Source organism: Bufo bufo, chromosome 8 (assembly GCF_905171765.1).
Source record: "Bufo bufo chromosome 8, aBufBuf1.1, whole genome shotgun sequence".
NCBI classification, from domain to species: Eukaryota; Metazoa; Chordata; class Amphibia; order Anura; family Bufonidae; genus Bufo; species Bufo bufo.
The window spans coordinates 110,555,865-110,582,656 of record NC_053396.1 but is presented as its reverse complement, the minus strand read 5'-3'; the positions used below and the strand labels follow the sequence as shown (position 1 = coordinate 110,582,656).

The window sequence follows — 26,792 nt, the reverse complement described above, 5'->3', positions numbered from 1 at the left end:
GCTCAGGACAGGTTTTCTTGCAGAAAAAGTAATTAATTTATTTTTTAACAACATGTCAGCCAGCTTTTATTAACTTGAGAACAAAGAACCGTGAAACTTAAGAGCAGAACGCTGGACAGTTCTCACATGAACGCGGGAAAAGCGCGCGCATCGTGCCTGTGTGGTAGCCTCCGGCAAAACCGGAGATGTCACTTCCACCACTGGACACCAGGGGGCGCTAATCGCGTTGGTCTCCGCCTCACTGCATTGTGCGGCAGAACAAAGGGATCTTTTTTTTTTTATTCTATCCAGTAATATGGCGTCACTTACGTACAGTGTAATCATATAAAGCCATTTAGTACGGAGAGAACCAGGAACCACTTCATGATCAGGCAGCATCGGGTGCGGGTCATGTACGGTCACCGTGCCCGCCGGCGGGCTTATTTAAACATAACACCAGTATAAAAGCCCCCGTACTGTGACGTGAAGACAAGGAACACTACAGCGCTTCAGTATAAAAGCCCCCGTACTGACGGAACACTACAGCACAGTACTTCAGTATAAAAGCCCCCGTACTGACGTGAAGAACAGCGCGTTATATAAAGGAAAATGAATAATAAATAAACTTCTCGCGAGATTCGTTATGAACGGAAATTGTCGACATTTCCCGAACGCTTCTTTTCCCACTTCGGTCAGTGGGGGAGGGGGGGTCGCCTCCGGTGCCCTCTGCAGGTCAGAGCTTGGTATTGCAGCGGTGCTCGGTGGCTGCGGGAGGAGCTTGTTCATTCGTTGTCTGCGGAAGCCGAGGCACCGGGTGGCCCGGGGACACCAGGTAAACGCTTCGCAGGGGGCGGCCGTGGCCTGGCCTGTCCTATAACAGCCGGTATCCCCGGGGCAGGGAGCGGAGCGCGGCTTCGGGAGCCCGGGCCGCAGCGTGCGGCTGACTGAGCCTCGAGGCCTAGAGGCGCCATCAGCAGCAGCAGTAGCAGCAGCCCCGGTCTGGGCGCCTTTGTACGCGCCGCTGCCGCCATGTTGCCGTGCTGGTGTGGGGCTCAGGGCTGGACACCGGGTGGGGGTGCTCCGTGTCGGCGGGCACTGAGGCCTTCTAGGCCGGCGGCTTGGCTGGGCGTGTAGGCCGCTAGGGAGGGCAGCATGGCAGGAGGGTCCCGTCAGTGGGAGGGCAGGGCTCCGATCGGCATGTACGATCCCTGTGTGCTCCTGGTGCAGCACATGGAGGCAGGAGGAGATGCTGCTCTCAGGGGTTAATGCTGGTACAAAGAGCTGGGCACACATGGAAGTGATGGGTGTGTTATGACTGGCACCCATGCACTGCCCATGGGCACCAGCTCCTGTATGTATGTGTATGACCATAGTGATGAATGGTGATTAGTCACTGCTCCTGTATTACTGGTCCTCTGACGCCGGGCACATGGTTTCTGCCCACAGCGTCTGATCTGTTGGCATTAGGACTGTAGAGGGGAAACCTCCGCAATGTTGTCAGCTCTGGGAGGAGGATCATGGGGCACGCTGAGGGCGACGTGATGGCCGGGTAGATGTGTCCGCTCTCATACCTTCATCCCACCGTCATATGAGAAGGGGGGCATCTCAGATAGTTTGGAAAAGCCATGGATCAGGTGTAAGGGCTCATTCACACGACCATGCCCTGTTTTGCGGTCTGCAAATTGCGGATCTGTAAAACACGGATGCCGCTCGTGTGCCTTTTGAAATTTACGGAACAGAACAGACGGCCCATTACAGAAATGCCTATTCTTGTCCGCAAAACGGACAAGAATAGGACATGATCTATAATTTTGTAGATGTGGAACCGAACCACGGTCGTGTGAATGAGCCCTAACACACGTGACAGGAGCAGCAGAGATGTGAAGGTAGGCAGCAAACCCATGCTTCGTCACACAAGGCTTACGGCAGTGAATAAAAATGTCGTCATTTGTTTTCTCTGCCTCATTAAAGGGTTAACAGGGTCACAATCAGGTGTCACCTTGTATATGAATGTTGCCATCAAGGAGAGAGGAAATGCCACTGAATAGAAACCTTAAAGGGGTTGGCCCAGCTGGGACACTGAGGGCATATATCTGGTGTCTGCCATCAATGTCTGGTAGGTGCAGGTCTCCAGAAAGGGACACCCGAAGTGAACGGAGCAGCCGCCCTCCAGTCCCATAGCGTTTGTGGTGTGCTGTCCTTCACTTCAGGGGACCCGCTCCTCCCTGACATTGATGGCATACCTAGTCATGGTCCATCAATGTTATGCACTCCGCATGTGATTCCAGGTTCCATTCCTTTTGGTCATGCTTGCCCACCCCCCTCCATTTACATCTGTGGGCCTGCCAGAGGGAGGCGAGCGCTGTTTTTTAAGCAGTCTCATAGACTGAGTGCTTGTGCTCGACAGGGTGCACAAAGTAATTATCAGTCTCAGCAGGTGGAACCCCCCATCGCCTACCGCCTAACCTGTAGCTGATGGGTTTCAATCTTGTGACAGATCTTTTAAAGGAGTTCTCCAGAATTTCAACAATTGACATTCCTTAGGATAGGCCATCAATATCTGCTCGGCGGGGTTCTGATATCCTGCACCGCTGCTGATCAGGAGTAGCACCGGATCTGTACCGCTGGTTATGGGAGCGGCGCTGCAGTACCCACTACACAATGGACAGAGCTGTGCAGTTCTGGAGCCTTTCTCCAGGCCACAACTACTCCTGAACAGATTTCAGGTTCGGGGGGTCAGAGTCCCCCATTAATGAGGAACTGTAACCACTCCTGATGTCTGTTCTCGTACATAATGGTATTCCATATCTGATGACCAGAGGTTGCCGTACATATCATCCAGCAGAGTAAGATGCTCATTTTTGAGGAGTATTTTTAGACAAGGAGACGTACGACATTTGCAGTCATTCTGATAAGGGCCGAAACCTGACATCTATGCCGAAATTTGGCTGGATCCCCGCCGGATCCTGTTATAGTCAGTGATCTTTTGAATCTGGCAATGCCTGATCCGGTGAACGCCGGCAGGCTATTCTCTGCTGGAACAGGCCACCAGAAACATTCACTGGAGATGTGAACGCAGGCATCTTTCACATCACGTTTTTTGTGCATGTGTGTATATACAGAAATAAGGCAAGTGACCGGAGATCTATCTGTCTATAAACTTTTAACAAATCAGTTAAATGGATTTTCCCATCTAAATATGTGGCGTATCACTAGGATATGCCACTAATATTATTATTATTAAAGCGCCATTCATTCCATAGCGCTGTACATATGATATGCAGTGCACATACATAATACAGACAACTGCACTAAGCAGGAACAAGACGAGTTCAGGGGTGTGGAAATAAAAAAAAAAACTACTTGTCAAAGGACTAAAGCGGGGGCTCGATCTACTTGTCCTGATACAAAAAATAATTTTCAATCAAAACCCTATTTCAATGCACCGCCGCGCTTCCTTATGGCGGGAGGAGGCCGGCCTGCGTTCCAGTCTTTGTGGTGTGAACTGACTAAGTTTAGTCCTCGTTCACACCAGATGATTCTGTCCAGAATGCACTACATGTTGTGGGGCAGGAGGTGGCGTGACGATCCATTGAAGTGAATGGCACGGTAGCCGCAGGCGATCGGATGCACGGCATCGCAAGGCACAATTATGCCTGAGGTTCGGTCAAAATGCTGCTTGCTTTGGACTGGACCGCAGGCATAATGTGCCTTGCGATCCTGTGCAGCCGATCGCATTACAGCCGTTGGGCATGGTGCCAATCACTTCAACAGACCACTACGCCCCTTCCTGCCCCACAATATAGTTAGCATTCTGGACAGAATCAGGCCGGAACGCACTGCCTGGTGATCACAGCGATTAGTTTAGTGCCCACGCTTGCTCTTAGCACATTACTACCCGTACCTCTAGGTGGTTTAGCCAAATTAGCTGCTGATGTGGCATGGAAAGGACCCCCCTCACCTTCCCAGTTTGACAACACCTGCAGAAAGGGGGTCCTCTGAGGGGTGCTGGCAGAGTCAATGCCCCTGGCTCTGTCACTGCTCCTCCCCCGAGACGTGACAGAACCTCTCATAGCTCTGTCATTTCTTCCTCCCCACGCTGTCACTACACCCCCCCCCCCCCCCCCCGTCACCACGGCTGCGTCACTGCTCCACGCCCCCCAGCTAGTCACCGATCCACTGCTCCGGTAAACAAAGCCATCTCAGCCTTGCTACTTGCCCGCAGCAGGGCTAAGCTACAGAACAAACTTCCTGCCCGGCGCCCGGAACTGCATGTCCCGGGCGTCGGGCGATACGATTTCCACACCCCTGGAGTTGCAGACTGGTACAGGAGGAGAGAGAGGGCCCTGCCCATGAGGGCTTACAATCTACATGGTATGGGAGAAGTTGGTCATGGCGGTATAGAGGCAGCAGGGTCACTGGTTGTAGGCTTGTCTGAAGAGGTGTTTTCAGGTTTCTTTTGAAGGATTCCACTGTAGGTCAGAGTCTGATATGTTGGGGTAGAGAGTTCCAGAGTGTGGGGGATGCACAGGAGAAATCTTGGAGGTGATTGTGGGAAGAGGTGATAAGAGGAGAGAAGGTCTTGTGAGGATCGGAGATTGCGTGTGGGGACGTATCGGGAAAGTAGCTCAGAGATGTAGGGAGGGGACAGGTTGTGGACAGCCTAAGGGTCCATTCACGCGTCCGTAGAATAGGTCCGCATCCGTTCAGCAAATTGCGGAACGGGTGCGGACCCATTCATTCTCTGGGGCAGAAAAGGATGAGGATCCGCATTTCCGGAGCGCGCCCCCGATCTTCCGGTCCTGCGCTCCAGAAAAAAATATAGCATGTCCTATTCTTGTCCGCAATTGCAGACAAGAATAGGCAGTTCTATGGGGTGTGCCGGCCGGGTGTATTGCAGATCCGCAATACACTACGGACGTGTGAATGGACCCATATGTATTTGTTAATATTTTGAACTGAATTTGCTGGGCAGTGGGGAGCCAGTGAAGGGATTGGCAGAGGAGTAACAGGGTGAGAGGTATATCAGACAGGTGCGGGGCCCACCTTTAGGACCTGCTCCTCTCTCTAGAATGGGTCCCATAAAGTGAAGGTGAGCGCACTACGTATGCGCGGCATCCTATCCATTCACTGCAGTGAGACTTCATACCTGAATGAGCGCTTGGCTCATTTCCGGAACTTCTATAGCAGTGAATTGGGGATGCTGTTGTCTGCAGGTTACCTGATCCTCCTATTACTTTCAGCTAATTTTATTAGAATTTTTTTTCAGATTGCAACTGAAAGCACCGCCTTCGTTTTTTGTTTTGTTGTTGGTCATAAAGAGCGCTGTACTACACTTTTTCATACTTCCCCCCCCCCCCCCCCCCCCCCAATTATATATGTTAAACATGGGACAAAAACGTGACGTGACCAAGCCCCTAGGTGAAACGTGTGTGCTGTCCGCATTTCTTGCACCCCCCCACCACCATAGAAATTAATGGGTAAAATGCGGATCGGATGCTGTCTGAAAATAGTCATGTGAATGTAGCTTAAAATTTATGCGGGTGCTATGTAGTATAATGGGGCTCACGTATACAGCTACAGACATACAGAACGAGGGCGACCTGAGCTCCAATATGTGGCCGTATGGGCTACAGAAGAATGCTTAAAGGGAACCTGTCACCGGGATTTTGTGTATAGAGCTGAGGACATGGGTTGCTAGATGGCCGCTAGCACATCTGCAATACCCAGTCCCCATAGCTCTGTGTGCTTTTATGGTGTAAAAAAACCGATTTGAAACATATGCAAATTAACCTGAGATGAGTCCTGTACGTGAGATGAGTCAGGGACAGGACTCGTCTCAGGTTAATTTGCATATGTATCAAATAGTTTTTTTTACACAATAAAAGCACACAGAGCTATGGAGACTGGGTATTTTAGATGTGCTAGCGGCCATCTAGCAACCCATGTCCTCAGCTCTATACACGAAATCCAGGTGACAGGTTCCCTTTAAATCCGCACTAAGGCCTCGTCCACATTTCCGTTTTTCACTGACGTGTGCTGTCCACATTTTCTGTGTACCCATTGATTTGATACAGTTCACACATCAGTATTTCTATTTTTTACTGACCATGGGTCAGGGGAAAAAAAATCTGGGAGACATGCACTACTTTGGTCCGTGACGTGGACCAAACACGGCCATTGAAGTCTATGGGTCGTCTGTTTTTCACTGAAGACTGATAGGAGATGCTTTGGAAATGTAATTTTTAGCTGAGCAGCGTGCGCTGATTATGGATGACCCAGGGAGGGTAAAAATGGACACAGGGATCAAACACGGATTATACATGGACACTTTTTTTTCACAGACCAACAAACCAACACAGAAATGTGGATGAGGCCTCGGGGTATGTTTACACACATCGCAAACACTGCAGGTTTTCCTCATTTCTATCCTGGATTGCAGCATATTACAGTAGCAGCAAAGTAATGAGATCTTAGCAAATGTCATCGAAACGCTGCAGAAAAAAATCTGTGCACACATTGACCTGTGATGTTATGTGGCGGCAGGTCAGTTTTTTTCTGTGGATTCTCACCGCAGATGTCACCGCTTTCAGTGTAATATGTGCCGATTAACTGCAGAACTTTTTGTTCTGGTACATGGAGCATACCCTGTTTGTCAAAGGAGTTGTTCACCTTCAGGGGTCTTTCAGCCATGTGGCCTGTGGAGGGAAACGTACTTAATAAGCTCCCCGACTCCTTCACAAACCCCCCCCCCCCACCACCACCACCACCACCACCACCACCACCACCTCCGCTTCATTGCTTCGGGCACCACGTGTCAACATCCTGGCCAGTGATTGGGCGTGACGTGACCCACCATAAACAGGATGTTGACATGCGAAGGAGCCGGAGCCTAGAGGTGGGAAGCAGGTAAGTATGCTTCTCTCCAAAGGTCCAGCCACATGAGGGAGTCTGCACCCCGCGCCCCCCACTATCTACCTAAATAAGTGAGACATGCAGTTTATTAACCCGTAAATGAAAAACATACTAAACATTACATGCATGGGTTTGGTATCACTGTGTAGATGTAATCAGTGGATTTGTACAAAAATAGAGGAAAGCACAGGAAGGGACGCAGCCATATAGGAACGTGTCACTAGATGGCGCAATTTCCTATATTATACAACAAATAATGCACGTGTGATGTATTGCTTGCAATTCTTGTAAGATATTCTGATCCTGCAAGCACCAACCGGCCCATGAGAGCGTGCACAGAATTAGTTTATCATGATTAGTAACTATTGGGGGCACACCTGACTTTTTCCTCTTGTAACAGTTCCCAGAAATGCAGGAAGGGCTCATGCACACGACCGTAGCCATTTTTGCAGTCCGCAAAACACAGATACCAGACGTGCGTTCTGCATTTTTCAGAACGGTACATCATGCCCTCTGTAGAACTCTCCTATACTTATGCGCAGGACAGTTGAGAATAGGACATGTTCTATTTTGTTATTTAGCGGGGCCACAGAACGGACATACGGATGGGCACATTGAAGTGAATGGGTCTGCATCCCACCCGCAAAAAATGCAGATCGGATGCAGACAAAAACGGCTACGGCCGCGTGCATGAGCCCTAAGTGGTAAGTCAGATGTGGGTAAGAAGTTGAATGACTGTGGTTATCTTTTAGGCTAGGTCTACACGACGACCTTCGTCGCGCGACATTTTGTTGCACCAATGTCGCGCGACAATTTTTATAATGGCAGTCTATGGTGTCGCACTGCAACATGCTGCGACGCGACAGTCGCAGAAAATCCATTCAAGATGGATTTTTCTGCGACTGTCGTGTCGCAGTCGCAGCATGTTGCAGTGCGACACCATAGACTGCCATTATAAAAATTGTCGCGCGACATTGGTGCAACAAAATGTCGCGCAACAAATGTCGTCGTGTAGACCTAGCCTTATCTGTTTCCCAATAGAACGATGGTTAGGGTATGTCCACACAGGACACGTACGCTGCCAATTTGCCAGCATTTTATATATTTAGAGATATTAAGAAATTTCATCCACGTGCTGTGACAAAAATCTGCGGAGTAAATTGACCTGTGGTGCAGATGTTAAAGAGGACCTGTCACCCCTCCTGACGTCTGTGTATGTTTTAGGAGCTACTTGCATTCCCCATGTAATAATTCTGGAGCATCTGTTCTATAACTGTATGATGTGCAATTCCTTTATTACTCTAGACACTAGGGCTGCACGATATATCGCATATCCCCCATAACAGCGCCCTCCGCAGATCCCCCACATAACAGCGCCATCCACATATGGTAAAATCCAAGCAAATAGACCTCTAGCACAATTCCCTTAAAATATCGCATCGCATATCGTTATCGCAATTTTTAGGGCCCTAATCGCAATCGCACAAAATTCCCATATCGTGCAGCCCTACTAGACACTAGAAGTTATGAATGAATTGCTAGCAGTCTGCAATAAAGATCCCATCTGGGTGTTACCAGTTGGGGGTGTGCCCCTGCACAGTCTGACCCTATTCAGTCGGTGCTGCCAGTGTCAGACCTTCACTGCAAACTGCTGGCAGTTCATTCATAACTTCTATCAGGAAAAGCACAAATTGTCGTCACAAGGGGGATGCAAGTAGTTGCTAAATCGGAAATGTCCAGAGAGGTGTCAGGTCCTCTTAAAATTTGCAGCATGTCAATCTATGCAGTGCATGGGGTGCAATCTGCAACAAAGCCGTCCCATGTAGCCGTACCCCAAATGTCTTTGCTACCAGGTTAAGATTGTGTCCAGGGTCACTGGATATAGGAAGCTGTGCAGCAGTGTATAGAGGATTTTAGATGCAGGGTACTGAGGAATATTGCTAATCTGCTGTCACATTTTTGTATTTATTTGCAGACATGGAGTCGAAAAAATTGATTACGGCAACTGACACCCAGTACTCTGGCAGCTTGCTGCAAGCTCTAAATGACCAGCGGCTGCAGGGCTTGTTTTGCGATGTCACAGTCATCGTTGAGGACCGCAAATTCCGGGCTCACAAGAACATTCTTTCTGCCTGTAGCTCTTATTTCCATCAGCTCTTCATTGTGGCTGGACCTGTCGTGGAGTTGAATTTCATCAGAGCTGAAATTTTTGCAGAAATTCTTAACTATATTTACAGTGCTAAAATTGTTCGTGTGAAATCTGACATGCTGGAAGAACTGATAAAATCTGGAAAATTGCTCGGAGTTCCTTTTATAGCAGAGCTTGGAATACCTCTGTCACAAGTGAAGAGCATGTCTGGTGGAGTTAAGGATGGTGCTCCTGACGCCCAGTCGAATGCGGACCCAAAAGCTACAAAAAACAGTCCATCCTCAAGCACAGGTAAAGCTGCGGGGAGCAAGGAAATGCCAGTCATCACCGAAGCATTCTCCTTATCGTTCACTAATGAATCCAATATGGAAACACACGTGATAGAAGACGAGTCAGACGACGACGATGTAATCTTTTGTTCAGAAACTGTGCAAGCCAAACCGGTGACTAAAGAAAAGAAAGAACCTGCGCTCACCCCAATTTCTAGTTCTAATGACCAAGTGTCAGACACAAAAAATCCTGCACCCTCTAGTCAATCTGAGCAGACTAATGAAAACACTAAGCCTGTGACCCAACCACCTTTAAAAAACATGGTTGCTGCATCGAGTAATACCAATTCAAACCAGTTGCCTCAAAATCCCCCTACAAACGGTTCTCTCGCCCCTCCTGCTCCACAACCTGTACTGGTTACAACTGCGAGTCCGGTCCAGACTTCCCAGAACACTTCATCTTCTGTTACAACCGCATCGGCCGGGAAGCCAGCACCTTCTGATGCTAACCAAAACTTGCCAAAACTGCAGCCAATTGGTATTATTAAGCCCAAAACCGAACTGATATTAGATGGAAACGGCATTTCAACTTGTCCTATTTCTTCAGCAGTGTCCTTGGAACAGCCAACAATTACACACAAAAATGTGTCTTTTGATGGCGTTCAAAAAAAGCAAGTGGTCACCTTCAGCCCCGGATCGTCTTCGAAACCAGGAGAATTCAAAATTAAGATTGCCGACGTTGTTTCTGGAACCAGCAAGGACTCTTCGGAGCCTCGGCGCATAATGGACGGTAAGAAAATCATTACGCTGGACACGGCCTCGGAGATTGAGGGATTGTCTACAGGATGCAAAGTTTATGCAAACATTGGCGAGGATACATACGACATAGTAATCCCCATCAAGGAAGATCCTGAAGATATGTTGCCCAAGCTGGAAGACGATGATGGCTTTCCAGATCGTAAACGGATGAAAATAAAACACGAAGACCACTATGAGCTCATCGTCGACGGGAGAGTCTATTATATCTGCATTGTATGCAAAAGATCCTACGTCTGCCTGACGAGTTTACGAAGACATTTTAACGTGCACTCCTGGGAAAAGAAATATCCTTGTCGGTACTGCGAGAGAGTCTTTCCTCTTGCAGAGTATCGCACAAAGCATGAAATTCACCATACTGGTGAAAGAAGATATCAGTGCTTGACTTGTGGTAGTTCATTTATTAATTACCAAGTCATGGCTTCACACATTCGATCTGTTCACAGTATGGACCCTGCCGGAGATTCAAAGCTTTACCGTCTAAACCCATGCAAGACTTTACAGATTAGGCAGTATGCATACATGGCGGAAAACTCCAATTCTGTCCCTGTTATCAGTGACGGCGGAATCGTGTATGACATTGACCCAGACAAATCTGAACCGGCATCTGCAGAGGACCACTCTAACGATGGGCCAAAACCTGTAAATTGGGACGATATCTTCCTTCAGCAGTCCAACCAGAACATGTTTAAACCAACTACTTCGGAAGGCAGTACAGAATTTGAGTTTGTTATACCAGAATCCTATTAATCATATTAACATTTTAAGTTCAGCGTAGTAAGAGCGCGGAGTCCATGATCTTCAGGTGAACTGCTGTCAGGAGTTTTATCATTTTAATATAGCCTACAAAGTGGCGTAGATTTAGTCTTTCTTACGAGTCACAGGCAGTACGCGAGGGCATCTTCTCTCCATTCTTTTAGCTGGCCGCTGATGCAAGTTTTACAGAGACTATTGCCATAACTTGGTTTCTCGCAGTCATTGTATGGAAATGATTAGGCACAGAACTTTGTAATAAAAAAATAAAGACGTGTGTATTACACTTCACCGCCGTTGTTCCAGTGTGAGTCAGACACGCTCCCCTTTAGGCATGTTCGCACTTTACAGGCCATTGGCATTCGTTTGGCAATGCCTGGACCCGTAACCTGATTCAGCGGTCTGAGGGGTTAAAAATAAAGCTGAATGTTCTCTCGTGAAGGGGCCAGAATTGAAGGTCTTCCACTCCTGAAGTGGATCGCTAGCACTGTGTAATGCGATGAAACAGGCGGGCGATAGATTTTACACCTTTTATAAAGCGTTTTCTCATACAGGTTGGACCTGCTGATGTTTCAGACATAAGCTACAGAATCGGTTAAGGGTTTTCAGTCTTCTAGAAATGTATTCATGTGTCACGTTTACTGTAAGGGAGGTATCATTTGTATGTGGATTGTGTTACACAAGAAAGAATACCTTGCACACCAGAAATCTGTTAAATCCCTTTAAGTGGCGCACAAGTTACTGTGCATGTATGTCACTGGTAATACTTGCATCTGTGCACATGCCTCAAGGTTATAAAGGGTAGTTCAGCACATAGTTGGCTGCACATTAAAAAGAACTTGCAACCAGTCTTGCGCTACATTACGGCTGCAGTTGGACTTCTTTTTGCAGGGTGCAGGCACGGCGGCCCACACAGATACAAGGAATTGCACTACAGCTACACAGCCCATTTTCATCAATGTGGCATTGCAGCAGTTAGCCGTACCAAAATCATGTACAGTTATACATGAGCATTGTATTTCATTTCACCTGGGAGCTTATATTTAAATCCCTGAAGTAGCCGTACACGTTCAGTAGGTGTTAACCCAGTACTCGTTGGGCTATTTCTCATGACCTCTCCATACAGATTGACTCTTGGTTTGGCCGAGCATGCATGTATTCTGAATAGGGGAAAATGCTGCCATACACCTCTGGCTCCTTATCTTCCTTGAAGAAAGGATCAGGCCTGTTGAAATTGAGCATGTCTAACATAGGCCAAACAAATGTCGGCCGAATTTCAAATACACGTTAGATGGTCAGCTGATCCAATGGACTATGGTATAATGTGTCGTATATTTCCCCAGGGAATCTGTCACCAGCGACCTTCCTATCCAGTTTTGTAAATTTGCATAGACACACAGCTGTGGTTCACCTGATTATAAAACCCTGTTTTTCCTTTGTTGATCCAAGTCGCCATTCTCGAGTTATGACACTTTTCCTTGGTATGCAAATTGGCGCTTTGGTGCAATAAGGGCGTCACCATCGCCCTTATTGCGCCTAAGCTCCGCTTCTTTCTGTAACCAGCCCCTCCGTGGCTGTTTTGATTGACAGGACCAGGGAGGGGCTGGCCACAGAAAGTTGTGAAGCTGGAAGTTGGATAGGAAGGTTGCTGGTGACAGATTGCATCACATAAACCCACTTCATGTAGTTTTTTAATATCACCTATGTGCAAAAAAAATATACCTAATCCAAAAAGGTCTTACAGATGTAAGTATATTCAGTGATTAAGGGGGCATTTACATGGCCGTATGCTTTTTTCGGTCAGACAAAACAGACAAGAATAGGACATGTTCTATGTTTTGCGTGGCCGCAGAACGGACATACGGATGCAGACAGCACACAGTATGTTGTCCGCATCTTTTGCTGCCCCATTGAAATAAATGGGTTCACAAAAAATGCAGACTGAAACTATGGTCGTGTGAATGCTCCATAAAGCAGAAAAAAAAGCAATTGTGTTGACTTTTTGGGATTACGGTATTCCAGTGTGATTTTGTAACAGTAGTAGATTTTCAGCTTCTCCTGCTGCACTGTGAACGGGGCAGAGCTTATCTGCACAATTCATTTTCTGGGAACTTCAGCAGATACTTGCTACTTTGGTACAAGATGCCTTCTCATACTGGACCTACTCTTTGTTTAGTTAAATGAGTATTAAACTTTTTTCCCACTGGATTTGACAGATGTTATTTTTATACGGTTTTCATTTTTTCTTACTGTAGACTTGTTTGGTTCCTGCATACTTACGCTGTTTCTCTTAGTCTAGGTACATGTCTCTTCCCTCCTACATGCTTGTTATAAAGGATTAGGGCAGAAGACTGGGCTCGTGTAGTTAGTATAGTACAAGTAGGCAAATTACTATGGGCTTCTTTTAATGACGGCTTTATGTGTGGTTATAACACTGTGGATACTTAACATTGTACAGGTATCAGAATAAGCTAAGGTGCAGGATGACAGCTGTATGTAATAGAAGACTGAAGCGCGCTAGCCCAGGTTGTATGGCACAGGAAGCTAAAGCTTACAATCACAGGGTTAAGGTTCTAAACATTGTGTATTTGTTTACTAGGAGAATAAATGAATTGCGTCGCTTATATCTGTGGGCCATGTCGTTTTACACCTTCCAGTAGTACCTCATACCAATACAGTGCATTGAGGACCTCTAATGTCTTCATGTGTAAAAGTGAAAAGAACACAACTTTGCTTTGCCCAGTCGTCTGATGTGGTAGGAGTGAATAGTGAAGCATAGCCATGCGTGGAGGATCGGACAGATTGTGAGAAGTGCTGGGCATGCTGGTATCCGTGGCTCCACAGAGCAGCCAGTCCTGACCTAGAATGATGACGTTCAGGTGACTGCCATCTTCTGACTCTAGACCCACTCATGTATGGCATATAGTTAGGGTATGTTGTAAATGCTTGATCGCCATGGCCCCCCCCCCCCCCATGATTTTAATGGCTTAGTAATTCACTTTGTGTATTTTTCATGTAGAAATGATAACTTACAGTTTACAGGAGAGGGGACGTATACTGATAGCATTATGTAGGGGGAAAAGGGCTCAAAAACGGACATGTCCTAGCAGGTAGTCTGGGCAGCATGGAAGGGTGACAGATAGTAGGAATTGTAAGAAATGGGAGAATCTGCATGCTGTTAAATGATGCAACCCGCCCCTGCAGTATTTATTTCGACTATTGCACTTACTCAATACTATTATGCTGTCTAAAGATGCTAAACTGCAAGCAAGGAAAGCCGCCACACCTCCGTTAATCCTGGCACAACTTCCTCCCTTATGGTTGCTAGACGTCGCTTGTACATTGAGGTTACAGTCCAAAATTTGAAGTTCAAGCTGAAGCCTTCACTTTCTGAGCCCTTGCAATATTGCTTTTCAGATGGCATTCCAGTCTCGTATGTACAGAATGAAAACGGTGTAGTCTGCGTGTCTGTCGTCACTGCCCATCATGGAATGCGTATGTTTGTCTCCAAGACATTTGGGTTGTATTCTTCGATGATTTTATTCTGAAATTGTTTTTTTTGGTACCAGTCATGTTGTATATATATATTATACTTGTACAGCTTTTTCTTAAATTTTTTTTTTTTTAAGTCGTGTGCTACTTCTCACTAACAGATACTTGAGCCTTTAGACTTTAGAGCTTTCTATGGCAAACCAATAAACATTTTTCAATCTGTCTGACTCGTGTAACATGATTTTATTGGAAACTTTGTCTGAGCCCACGTGCAATTATGCTTATGTTTTAATACCAAAGTCAAAGAAAGCCACCAAAACAAAATAATAAATTAATACCGCTTTGCAAGTAAATGGCATGTTATATTCTTCACAACTGGGATAGAAGGATCTTGTCGTGGCATATCAGGACTGATGTGCTGACCGTAAAAGGAGTCGGAGGCAGGCTGAGCCTCCTCACAAACTGTGGAGTAACTAACCTGTGAGCCCTGACGAAGGGCCTTTCTACATGGGCCAATTGTCGGGTGTGAACATTCGTCCATCTGATCGTTGGCCTGTGTAAAGTTTGATACCATCTTTCATGTAGAATTTTAAAATTGTGTGCAGAGCTTTACCATGTGTAAATGGGGATGTGCCAAAGGGTCACACTAAAGATTGGTTAGACGCACACAGTCCAAATAATTGCTGTATGTACGTGGTGCCAAACATGGCCCGATTGGTGTATCGTCAGTCATTTTGGGCACAAAATCTGCCAGTGTAAAAGGATACTTGCCATTTGAGGCTCACTACTTTGAAGGGAGTCTGTCATCACCAAAATCCGTATCTGATCGGGGGAGCACGACGCCCAGGACCCCTGACGATCAGCTGTTTGAGAAGACACCAGTGCTCCTGTGAGCCTTGCAGCCTTCTCACCACTTACCAAGCACAGTGCTGTACGTTGTATCGCAGCTCAGACCCATTCACTTGAGAGTGGCTGAGCTGTATCCAGGCCATGTGACCGGCAAATGTGTTGGAACTGGCCTAGGAAAAGCTGAGTGAAGGCCGTGGCTGCTGCCTTCTTGAACTGATCAAATGTCCAGAGGGTAGGTCATTCAATTCTCAGAAAACCCCTTGAAGCCATCTGGTTTCTAATGATGTCCTTGGCTAATTCATCTAGTGGGCAAGATCACAGAAAAACTTTTATTTTGCAAATGCGCTTGAAGCCACGTTGCCCATTCATGTTTGATGGCTTTTTTTTGTTTTTTATTCATGTGAGATTGTTATATCAAGGCCATCAAATGTGAATGGGCAGGAAGGGGGCGCAGCAAGCCAATCTCCACATTTCCATACAGCGCACTGCGGAATAAGAATTGTTTGCTGCGATCTTACCCATTGGAAGAATTCGCCAATGAAATCATTAGGAACCAGATGACTTTGGCTGTGAGGTACTGCGGGCATTTTGGGGGTGTCAGGTTCCCTTTAAAATTGGAGCTGTGCATACCTTTCAGTTCTGGTTTTATGCTGCGGTAGCTCCAGGGTTGTAATTTGGCTTTCCTGGAAGAGAGCCCTTGACTGTGCCTCTGGATTTCATATGCACACAGCTCTGCGATTTCCCACATTAAAGGGTTTGTCTCACAGTCAAAGAAATTTACTGGATGATCAGATGGTGTGTATAAAAGAAAAATGTACCGGCTCCCATTCCCTGTAGTCTGAAAGTGATGATGTGCACATGCTGGCCAATCAATGGCATGTGTACACATTGCTTCTGGCCAATGTATGGTCCGGGTGGTGCTGTCTGCATGAATGGCTTGTCACCACATTATTTGGCGGGTAGCATTCACATGTGTGTATATGGCACATCTGTGTGGGGTGTGGAACAGGCGTGTGTTTTTTTTTTTTTTTTCATTTAGACAATGTCCAGCTGCGCTGTAAAGTTTTGAATGTGGAAAAACTCCCTTTTATTGCGGAATCACATGAGCAAGTTTGCATTGAAAAGAGTGAAATCATCAGTAGATCTGTAAATCATGCGGATTTTGTGACAGATTGTGACCATGGCTTAACTTTCTGATCAGGATATTATATTGCGATTGGTTAGGACGTGTTTTCTTAGGGTACTTTCACACTAGCGTTTTTATTTTCCGGCATAGAGTTCCGTCACGGGCTCAATGCCAGAAAAGAACTGATCAGTTATATCCCCATGCATTCTGAATGGAGAGTAATCCGTTCAGGATGTCTTCAGTTCAGTCGTTTTGACTGATCAGGCAAAAGATAAAACCGTAGCATGCTACGGTTTTATCTCCGGCGAAAAAAAAACGAAGACTTCCCTGAATGCCGGGTCCGGCATTTTTCCCCATCGGAATGTATTACTGCCGGATCCGGCATTCAAAATACCGGAATGCCGGATCCGTCCTGCGCAGACCGGTAAAAATGTGAAAAAAGATACAAGACGGATCCGTCTGTCCGCATGACAAGCAGAGAGACGGATCCGTCCTTGCAATGCATTTGTGAGACGGATCTGTCTCACAAATGCTTTCAATCAGTGGCAGATCGGCGGGCAGTTCCGACAACAGAACTGCCCGCCGGATCACACTGCTGCAAGTGTGAAAGTAGCCTTAGCTGTCCAAAACAGCCTTTAGATGACATTGGCTCACGTGTCTGGTCCTAAAAAACAGGGAACCCTCACACGTTCTTCATGTTGAAAGAATGTAACACATGAAACAAACCAGTTTTCTTAAGTTTATAATTTCTTATTTAGGTTTTATGTTTTTGATAGTATGCAGTCATATACTTTGTGTTTAGGCTGAGGACTATTGAAGAAGAAATCCAAACTACCTTTCTGATTTCAATGAAAATCATCTATTTCTAACATTCATTAGAAAACAAACAATCGCTTCATAAATATTAAGCATTGACCCTTACAATTAACCCCCTTGGTGGGCTCAGTAAAAAAATTATATTATTCCAGTTACATAAAAGCACCACTAAGAGGCACTAACTGCATATGGCTTTATTACAAGAAAGTTTTAACTAGCACATCCATAAAGCTAACATGCAAACAGTGAGCATCCCCCTAGTGGTCATTGCAGATAACTGCTGTGATAGTGTCAAGACAAGCAAGGGTTGTTAGTCGCATTCGCCAGTCTGTACCTGGTTTAAAGGGATTGTCTACAGACATTACATAGTTGTTTAAGGGCTCATTCACATAACCGTAGGCCGTTCCTTGCCCATACCGCACGGGCACCAGCAGTGTGAATCCTGTATTGTGGCGCGGTACACAATATATGGCAAAAAGATACTACATGTCCTATCTTTTGCAGTGCGGAGGCACGGACCCAAAATCCCATGGAAGCCCTTCCTAGTGCCTCTGTGCCATATCTTGCGGTCCACAATACGGGCACAGACGGTCTACGGTTGTGTGCATTAGCCCTAACTGTTTAGCAACAAATAATGTGAATTTAATAAAATGTATTGCTATCGTTTCATTCTGTAAACGTTACCTCTTGATAAAGCGCGTTTCTCCATCAGGGCTGAGACAGATGGGGCCCTGGCTTAGCTAATGAACTGAGTCAGCCCCTTCATCGCATCACTGACACAGCAAGAGGGAAACGCTTTGGAGCAAGGCCGCCTTTTTCAAGGTGACAGTTCTGTCCTTTGCTAGAGCCAGAGGCCTGGGCAGTATAGGATAAGGACAGATATACAGCTGCACAGTCTGCAGTTATAGAAATCAAGGCGACTGCGCTGTGAGATGTTTTATCTAATTCAACCACACTGAGCCCTGTTAGACGCAGCACTTTGTATTTACTAGCTTGGGACTGAATAGGGGCATTTGTCCATATCCAATCAGGCAGGTCTGTTTTTCACATAATTTGTATGAATTCAGTTATAGCTTTCAATGTTGTCTAATAAAAGGTAACCTCTTTGGATTGTGGCTGATACTGGATGTCAGGCTGTTGAGGAGAAAAATTACTTTTGGAGTTGTCAACTATGTGGATAGAAAGAAGCAGGTGTTCCCCTTTGGTTCTTTAGATCCAGACTAAAGCCTTTTGTTTGGAGTTGCAAATTCACAAAGACATGTGATCACCAGAAATAACGCTGAGATATGGTCAAAATCAAGCACACAGGACTTACCCGCCAGGCAGCTCGTGACCCATTTATTTTATGATAACATTATGCAAAGAGTAGCCAAACATTATTATACATATCATACTGGGCAAATATATGTCAATCACTATAAAATGGTTAGTTAATGTATGCACATGGAACTATGTGTACATATATATGTTAACAGAGTAAATCCAATATATGTCTTATATCCTGCTGGAGACCCCACCACAGACTGGTAGTCACATAACCCACCCTTCTGCTGGACAGAATGACCTCAATTAATCCTCTCTGGTATAGACACTTCCTAGCTTGAAATACTATCAAACTGTCACGAATTTCCACCAATCCAAGTGCAGAACGGTTGGCTGCTTGGTCAGTGATGTACACTCACCTAAAGAATTATTAGGAACACCTGTTCTATTTCTCATTAATGCAATTATCTAGTCAACCAATCACATGGCAGTTGCTTCAATGCATTTAGGGGGGTGGTCCTGGTCAAGACAATCTCCTGAACTCCAAACTGAATGTCAGAATGGGAAAGAAAGGTGATTTAAGCAATTTTGAGCATGGCATGGTTGTTGGTGCCAGACGGGCCGGTCTGAGTATTTCACAATCTGCTCAGTTACTGGGATTTTCACGCACAACCATTTCTAGGGTTTACAAAGAATGGTGTGAAAAGGGAAAAACATCTAGTCTGCGGCAGTCCTGTGGGCAAAAATGCCTTGTGGATGCTAGAGGTCAGAGGAGAATGGGCCGACTGATTCAAGCTGATAGAAGAGCAACGTTGACTGAAATAACCACTCGTTACAACCGAGGTATGCAGCAAAGCATTTGTGAAGCCACAACACGCACAACCTTGAGGCGGATGGGCTACAACAGCAGAAGACTCCACCGGGTACCACTCATCTCCACTACAAATAGGAAAAAGAGGCTACAATTTGCACGAGTTCACCAAAATTGAACTGTTGAAGACTGGAAAAATGTTGCCTGGTCTGATGAGTCTCGATTTCTGTTGAGACATTCAAATGGTAGAGTCCGAATTTGGCGTAAAACAGAATGAGAACATGTATCCATCCTCTGATGGCTACTTCCAGCAGGATAATGCACCATGTCACAAAGCTCGAATCATTTCAAAGTGGTTTCTTGAACATGACAATGAGTTCACTGTACTAAAATGGCCCCACAGTCACCAGATCTCAACCCAATAGAGCATCTTTGGGATGTGGTGGAACGGGAGCTTCATGCCCTGGATGTGCATCCCTCAAATCTCCATCAACTGCAAGATGCTATCCTATCAATATGGGCCAACATTTCTAAAGAATGCTATCAGCACCTTGTTGAATCAATGCCAAGTAGAATTAAGGCAGTTCTGAAGGCAAAAGGGGGTCCAACACCGTATTAGTATGGTGTTCCTAATAATTCTTTAGGTGAGTGTATATGTCAAGACAGTGAATTCCACAGAATCTGCCATCAGTTAATAATCAGGTCAACTGTGATGTTGTAAAGTTGATTTGGATTCCACCGAGCAGAGAGCACCGTTGGGTATAAACAGCAGAAGCCACCTTCTCTTTCTGGATTAGATCTGGAGAAGATCTCAGAGGGCAGCACAACCTCCAGAGCCAGTGTGAAGGCTCCAATTGGCCATATAACACGGATTTCTGATGAGAGAATTCTGGCCAACACTTCCACTGCACTTGGCTGTTGAATGGAGTATGTGACAGCATAGGTGGATGTTCTTGTCTTGGTTCAGAGTACAGTATCAGAACAGACAATGCACAATACCTTTCACACTGTATGTAGATGTATAGCTGGACAAAACACAAAAAATGTCATATCCAGATACAACAATCTGCAGTTTAATAAAAGCCTCTCTCATTGACCCAGGGAACAGCCGGCAGCCTGCCAGTTGTCATCTGTTACCCACAGAACTATTAGTTCCAGCATGCCCTGCCGAACGATATGTGGTTAACACTGTAATAGTTTTCTGCTTACCCCCTTCTGTTCCTGGCAGTTACCTGTACTGCAAACCACACAGCGGGCACAGATACTATTGGACCTGATCCATGATTTGCTCCACTCCCAAAGCAGAGAGACTCTGCACACTATGGAGGAGTACACATCTAATGGGAGAGTAGGCATGCAACATGAGGTTTGTGATAAACAGTCCTCTGCAGCTACTCATTCATGGTCCATTCATACCACCGTATTCCATTCATTTCAATGGCCCCGCAAAGAAGATAGAACATGTCCTATTCTCGGCCGTTTTATGGGCAGGAATAGGCATTTCTAACATAGGACAGAATGTGCGGGACCGCAAGTTGTGGTCTGCAAAAACGGATACGGTTGTGTGAATGGGCCCTTATGATGATAAAATCTACTGAGTGCAGCTGTGCCCCCCCCAATAGATTGTGATGCTGATAGGCGAAAAGTAGCATGACTTAGGCTACATGCACACGACCGGTGTGTTTTGCGGTCCGCAAATCGTGGATCCGCAAAACACGAATGGCGTCCGTGTGCGTAATGCAATTTGCTGAACGGCACGGACAGCCTTTAATATAACTGCCTATTCTTGTCCGCAAAGACAAGACTAGGACTCGTTATATTTTTTTTTGCAGACCACGGAATGGAGCAACAGGTGCGGACAGTGCACTGAGTGCCAAAACTGCGGCTCGGATGTGGATCAAAACAACGGCCGTGTACATGAGGTCTTAGTTTGTTATTTTTATATTTCATATATTGCTTCTGGAAAAATATTTTACTTGGGCAACCCCTTAAAATTCTGCATCTGTACTGGAACAACTCAATGGGGGAGATTTATCCAAACAGATGCTAAGGAAAACTGACTTAGTTGCCCATAGCAATCAATCAGATTACACCTCTTATTTTTCAGAGATCTTTTGGAAAATGAAAAGTGGAATCTGACCTGGAGATATCTACCAATATCCAAATCATGTTTAACAAAGCCAACATGGAGCCAGGAATTGCCTGCAGAGGAGCATGTAACCAGTGCCCATGCTGCGCCAGAATAAAACAAGCCAGCGACTGCAAGATGGACACACTGAAGCCAACATAAAAGACTAAGGCTACTTTCACACTAGCGTTTTTGCTGGATCCGGCAGGGTTCAGCAAAAACGCTTCCGTTACTGATAATACAACCAGCTGCACAGGGCTGTTTCTTGGACCAGGTGGCCGCCCGGGCGCTGTCAGAAGGGGGACGCCCTCTTGTTGCTGGGGGCGCTGTTCCTCTGTGACTCTCCTGCGCCCTAGCTCCCTCCCTCGGATCTCTCCTGCCCTGCGACCTGCGCTCCTCTCTTAATTACAGTGTCCGTACCTCACCAGTCACTCAGCTCCGGTACGTGCGGGCGGCGCTTACTGATGTCACGTGCTTGCTCCTCCCACTAGGCGGCGCAGGCGCGTGACGTACAGTGAGTGAGCGCCGCCCACACTGCCTGCCTGTTACCGCCCGCTCGGAGCAGTGCTGAGAAAGAAGCCTGCTGTGAGAGCCTGAGTCAGGGGGCCACTGCGGGGGACATGAAAATGGGGGCCACTGTGGGAGACATGAAAATGGGGGCCACTGTGGGAGACATGAAAATGGGGGCTCCCTGTAGGGACTGTGGGAGACATGAAAATGGGGGCTCCCTGTAGGGACTGTGGGAGACATGAAAATGGGGGCTCCCTGTAGGGACTGTGGGAGACATGAAAATGGGGGCTCCCTGTAGGGACTGTGGGAGACATGAAAATGGGGGCTCCCTGTAGGGACTGTGGGAGACATGAAAATGGGGGCTCCCTGTAGGGACTGTGGGAGACATGAAAATGGGGGCCACTGTGGGGACAGTGGGACATGAAAATGGGGGCCACTGTGGGGTCAGTGGGACATGAAAATGGGGGCCACTGTGGGGACAGTGGGACATGAAAATGGGGGCCACTGTGGGGGACATGAAAATGGGGGCCACTGTGGGGGACATGAAAATGGGGGCCACTGTGGGGGACATGAAAATGGGGGCCACTGTGGGAGACATGAAAATGGGGGCCCCCTGTAGGGACTGTGGGAGACATGAAAATGGGGGCCACTGTGGGGACAGTGGGACATGAAAATGGGGGCCACTGTGGGGACAGTGGGACATGAAAATGGGGGCCACTGTGGGGACAGTGGGACATGAAAATGGGGGCCACTGTGGGGACAGTGGGACATGAAAATGGGGGCCACTGTGGGGGACATGAAAATGGGGGCCCCTGTGGGAGACATGAAAATGGGGGCCCCCTGTAGGGACTGTGGGAGACATGAAAATGGGGGCCACTGTGGGGACAGTGGGACATGAAAATGGGGGCCACTGTGGGGACAGTGGGACATGAAAATGGGGGACAGTGGGACATGAAAATGGGGGCCACTGTGGGGACAGTGGGACATGAAAATGGGGGCCACTGTGGGGGACATGAAAATGGGGGCCACTGTGGGAGACATGAAAATGGGGGCCACTGTGGGGGACATGAAAATGGGGGCCACTGTGGGAGACATGACAATGGGGGCCACTGTGGGAGACATGAAAATGGGGGCCCCCTGTAGGGACTGTGGGAGACATGAAAATGGGGGCCACTGTGGGGACAGTGGGACATGAAAATGGGGGCCACTGTGGGGACAGTGGGACATGAAAATGGGGGCCTCTGTGGGGACAGTGGGACATGAAAATGGGGGCCACTGTGGGGACAGTGGGACATGAAAATGGGGGCCACTGTGGGGGACATGAAAATGGGGGCCACTGTGGGGGACAATAAGGATTACTATGGACATTATTTAGAATGGAGGCTGCTGTGGGTGTCATTATAACTGTATAATGTCTGATAGGCCTAGTCCTGAGTTATATTACCCCTGTATAATAATGTACCCTGATACCCCTTAGTTATAGTACCCCAGCGGGGTCATATAACTAAGGGGTATCAGGGTACATTATTATACAGGGGTAATATAACTGAGGAGGGCTATCAGGGGACATTATACAAGGGTAATATAACTTATATTACCCCTGTATAATGTCCCCTGATAGCCCTCCTCAGTTATATTAACCCTGTATAATAATGTACCCTGATACCCCTTAGTTATATTACCCCTTGTTACCTCATGTACAGAGTCCGAAGAGGAAGAACCAAAAAACCATACTGCCCAGTGGACGGCATGTTCTTAGACGTTGCCCCCCAGCCGAAGTGGTGTCCGAGATCCCCAAGGTCCAAGCCAAGTAATTGTAAGTTTTCATGTGGAGTATGTTTATGTTATACACATATAGCCTACACTGTGCCACACAATATACAGTATACCTCTACACTGTGTAGGGGTTATACTGTTTATTGTACAGCATGGCACAGAGGTTATATTGTCCGGCATGGTGTAACCTCCATAAATTTTATGTACAGTATACAGTAATCCTTGCACTATGCCATACAATATACAGTATAATCCATACACCATGCTATACAATGTACATATAATCCATACACCATGCCAATATACAGCATATTTCATACACCATGCTGTACAGCATATATTATAATCCTGTATATACTGTACAATAAAATAAATAAATGAATAAAAAGGTATCTCTGCATACCGCAATACTCTCGTATTTAATCTTATTTATATATACTTATTTCGTTTTTTTTCAGTAATATGATTAACTGGTGAAAATTATTAGTGCCCCCCCATTTTTGACTGTGTATCTTCTGTGCCCCCCCCCATCCCCATCCCCCCCCTATATATATTGCTCCTAGAGTCTCGCCACACTTGTGTGATGGGCTTCTTGCCCTTTACACCCACCATAGAGCCCATCTCACTCTGGTACTCTGGTACTTCTCACTAAATACCGCCAAGGACCTTTGCCCTAAATGTGTTTTAGTTTCATTTTTCTATATCATGTGGCTCTGTCCTGAGGCCAGTACATAGTGGTCTCAAATAATGCCCTTCCTGCACAATCGTATGGGCTGTGCCATTTCAGTAGATCCCAAGATTTGTCTTGTAAACATTATCCCTGAAACCATCACTAGCAAAAGTACTAGGGTGTTCCTCCTTGTATCCCTAAACATTGCATGAAAGCTATAAGAAATTATGTAGCGCACAGGAATGACTCACAATCAAGGTAGAGGTGCTCACAGTAAAGAGGAATCACCCTTCCTCTGGACAAATGATCAACTTGAATAAAAATACTGCGCACTCTCGATATATGGAGACCATACAATTTATTAGTTAAAAATATTAGTATACAACAAATAGATAGATAAAGCTAAGACGTTATTGACCTAAAACCGCATACATAATCATAATCCTAAAATCAATGCATAAATAATTCTAAACTTATATAACTCCACCTAAATACAGTTGATAAAATATATAATATGTACTATATGTAATATAAAATATATAGGATCTGGGGTGGTACAGAATTTAGCCTCCGCAATAAATGACCCAGCGATAGTCTTGACTTATGAATCTGCGTTTCTAATGATGTCCTGTATGGGTTCTCTGAACTACAACATTATTCGCATCTGGATGCAGTGGTGATACAATAAATATATATTTAGATCTCAGTAATTTGTTTAGCGGCGTCCCGCTGTACTCACTGGTCAGCGGCGTCTCGCTGAGCTGTTTCAGTCGTTGGCTTTACAGTACTGATATTCCGGTTGATATGCTGTTAAGAAACTTCTTAGGTGCCTCTACCGTATCCCTCAATGGCTCTGGATACCACTCCGGTATAACAAGGAGCCGGTGTCCTGTGAGCACGAACCCACCTTCTCCCGCGCTGATGTTTGTTTGCACGTGTTAATTTGCTGTATAGCCGTGCAGTGATTTCTGTTAGTAGCGTGTCGGGTTTTAGGTTTTCAGGGTTGGTTTGGCACCAAGTTGAATCAGCAGATGATGTTGCGATCCATCAGGGGGGTCTTGAACCAATGATTATGTATGCGGTTTTAGGTCAATAACGTCTTAGCTTTATCTACAGTATCTATTTGTTATATACACTGCTCAAAAAAATAAAGGGAACACTTAAACAACACAATGTAACTCCAAGTGACAATCAATTTCACATGCTGTTGTGCAAATGGGATAGACAACAGGTGGAAATTATAGGCAATTAGCAAGACACCCCCAATAAAGGAGTGGTTCTGCAGGTGGTGACCTGACCACTTCTCAGTTCCTATGCTTCCTGGCTGATGTTTTGGTCACTTTTGAATGCTGCCGGTGCTTTCACTCTAGTGGTAGCATGAGACGGAGTCTACAACCCACACAAGTGGCTCAGGTAGTGCAGCTTATCCAGAATGGCACATCAATGCGAGCTGTGGCAAGAAGGTTTGTTGTGTCTGTCAGCGTAGTGTCCAGAGCATGGAGGCGCTACCAGGAGACAGGCCAGTACATCAGGAGACGTGGAGGAGGCCGTAGGAGGGCAACAACCCAGCAGCAGGACCGCTACCTCCGCCTTTGTGCAAGGAGGAACAGGAGGAGCACTGCCAGAGCCCTGCAAAATGACCTCAGCAGGACACAAATGTGCATGTGTCTGCTCAAACGGTCAGAAACAGACTCCATGAGGGTGATATGAGGGCCCGACGTCCACAGGTGGGGGTTGTGCTTACAGCCCAACACCGTGCAGGACGTTTGGCATTTGCCAGAAAACACCAAGATTGGCAAATTCGCCACTGGCGCCCTGTGTTCTTCACAGATGAAAGCAGGTTCACACTGAGCACATGTGACAGACGTGACAGAGTCTGGAGATGCCGTGGAGAACGTTCTGCTGCCTGCAACATCCTCCAGCATGACCGGTTTGGCATTGGGTCAGTAATGGTGTGGGGTGGCATTTCTTTGGAGGGCCGCACAGCCCTCCATGTGCTCGCCAGAGGTAGCCTGACTGCCATTAGGTACCGAGATGAGATCCTCAGACCCCTTGTGAGACCATATGCTGGTGCGGTTGGCCCTGGGTTCCTCCTAATGCAAGACAATGCTAGACCTCATGTGGCTGGAGTGTGCACTCTGAAATACTTTGTTCTTTACATAGTTGAATGTGCTGACAACAAAATCACACAAAAAAAATAATATGGGAATCACATTTTTTAACCCATGGAGGTCTGGATTTCTAGTCACCCTCAAAATTAAAGTGGAAAAACACACTACAGGCTGATCCAACTTTGATGTAATGTCCTTAAAACAAGTCAAAATGAGCCTCAGTAGTGTGTGTGGCCTCCACGTACCTGTATGACCTCCCTATAACACCTGTGCATGCTCCTGATGAGGTGGCGGACGGTCTCCTGAGGGATCTCCTCCCAGACCTGGACTAAAGCATCTGCCAACTCCTGGACAGTCTG

At 46.5% G+C, this 26,792-nt stretch overlaps 1 protein-coding gene across 1 annotated transcript; it reads left to right on the top strand.

Moving 5' to 3' along the window:
- The first annotated feature begins 686 nt into the window (after positions 1 to 686).
- Positions 687 to 14,595, top strand: ZBTB33 (zinc finger and BTB domain containing 33). The gene is made up of 2 exons (XM_040442431.1): positions 687 to 811; positions 8,870 to 14,595. The coding sequence occupies exon 2, from the start codon at positions 8,872 to 8,874 to the stop codon at positions 10,876 to 10,878; it is 2,007 nt and encodes a 668-aa protein (XP_040298365.1). The 5' UTR covers positions 687 to 811; positions 8,870 to 8,871; the 3' UTR covers positions 10,879 to 14,595.
- The last annotated feature ends 12,197 nt before the right edge of the window (positions 14,596 to 26,792 follow it).

Coding starts and splice junctions, on each gene's coding strand:
- ZBTB33 (XM_040442431.1), top strand. CDS start 8,872: ATGGAGTCGAAAAAATTGATTACGGCAACTGACACCCAGTACTCTGGC.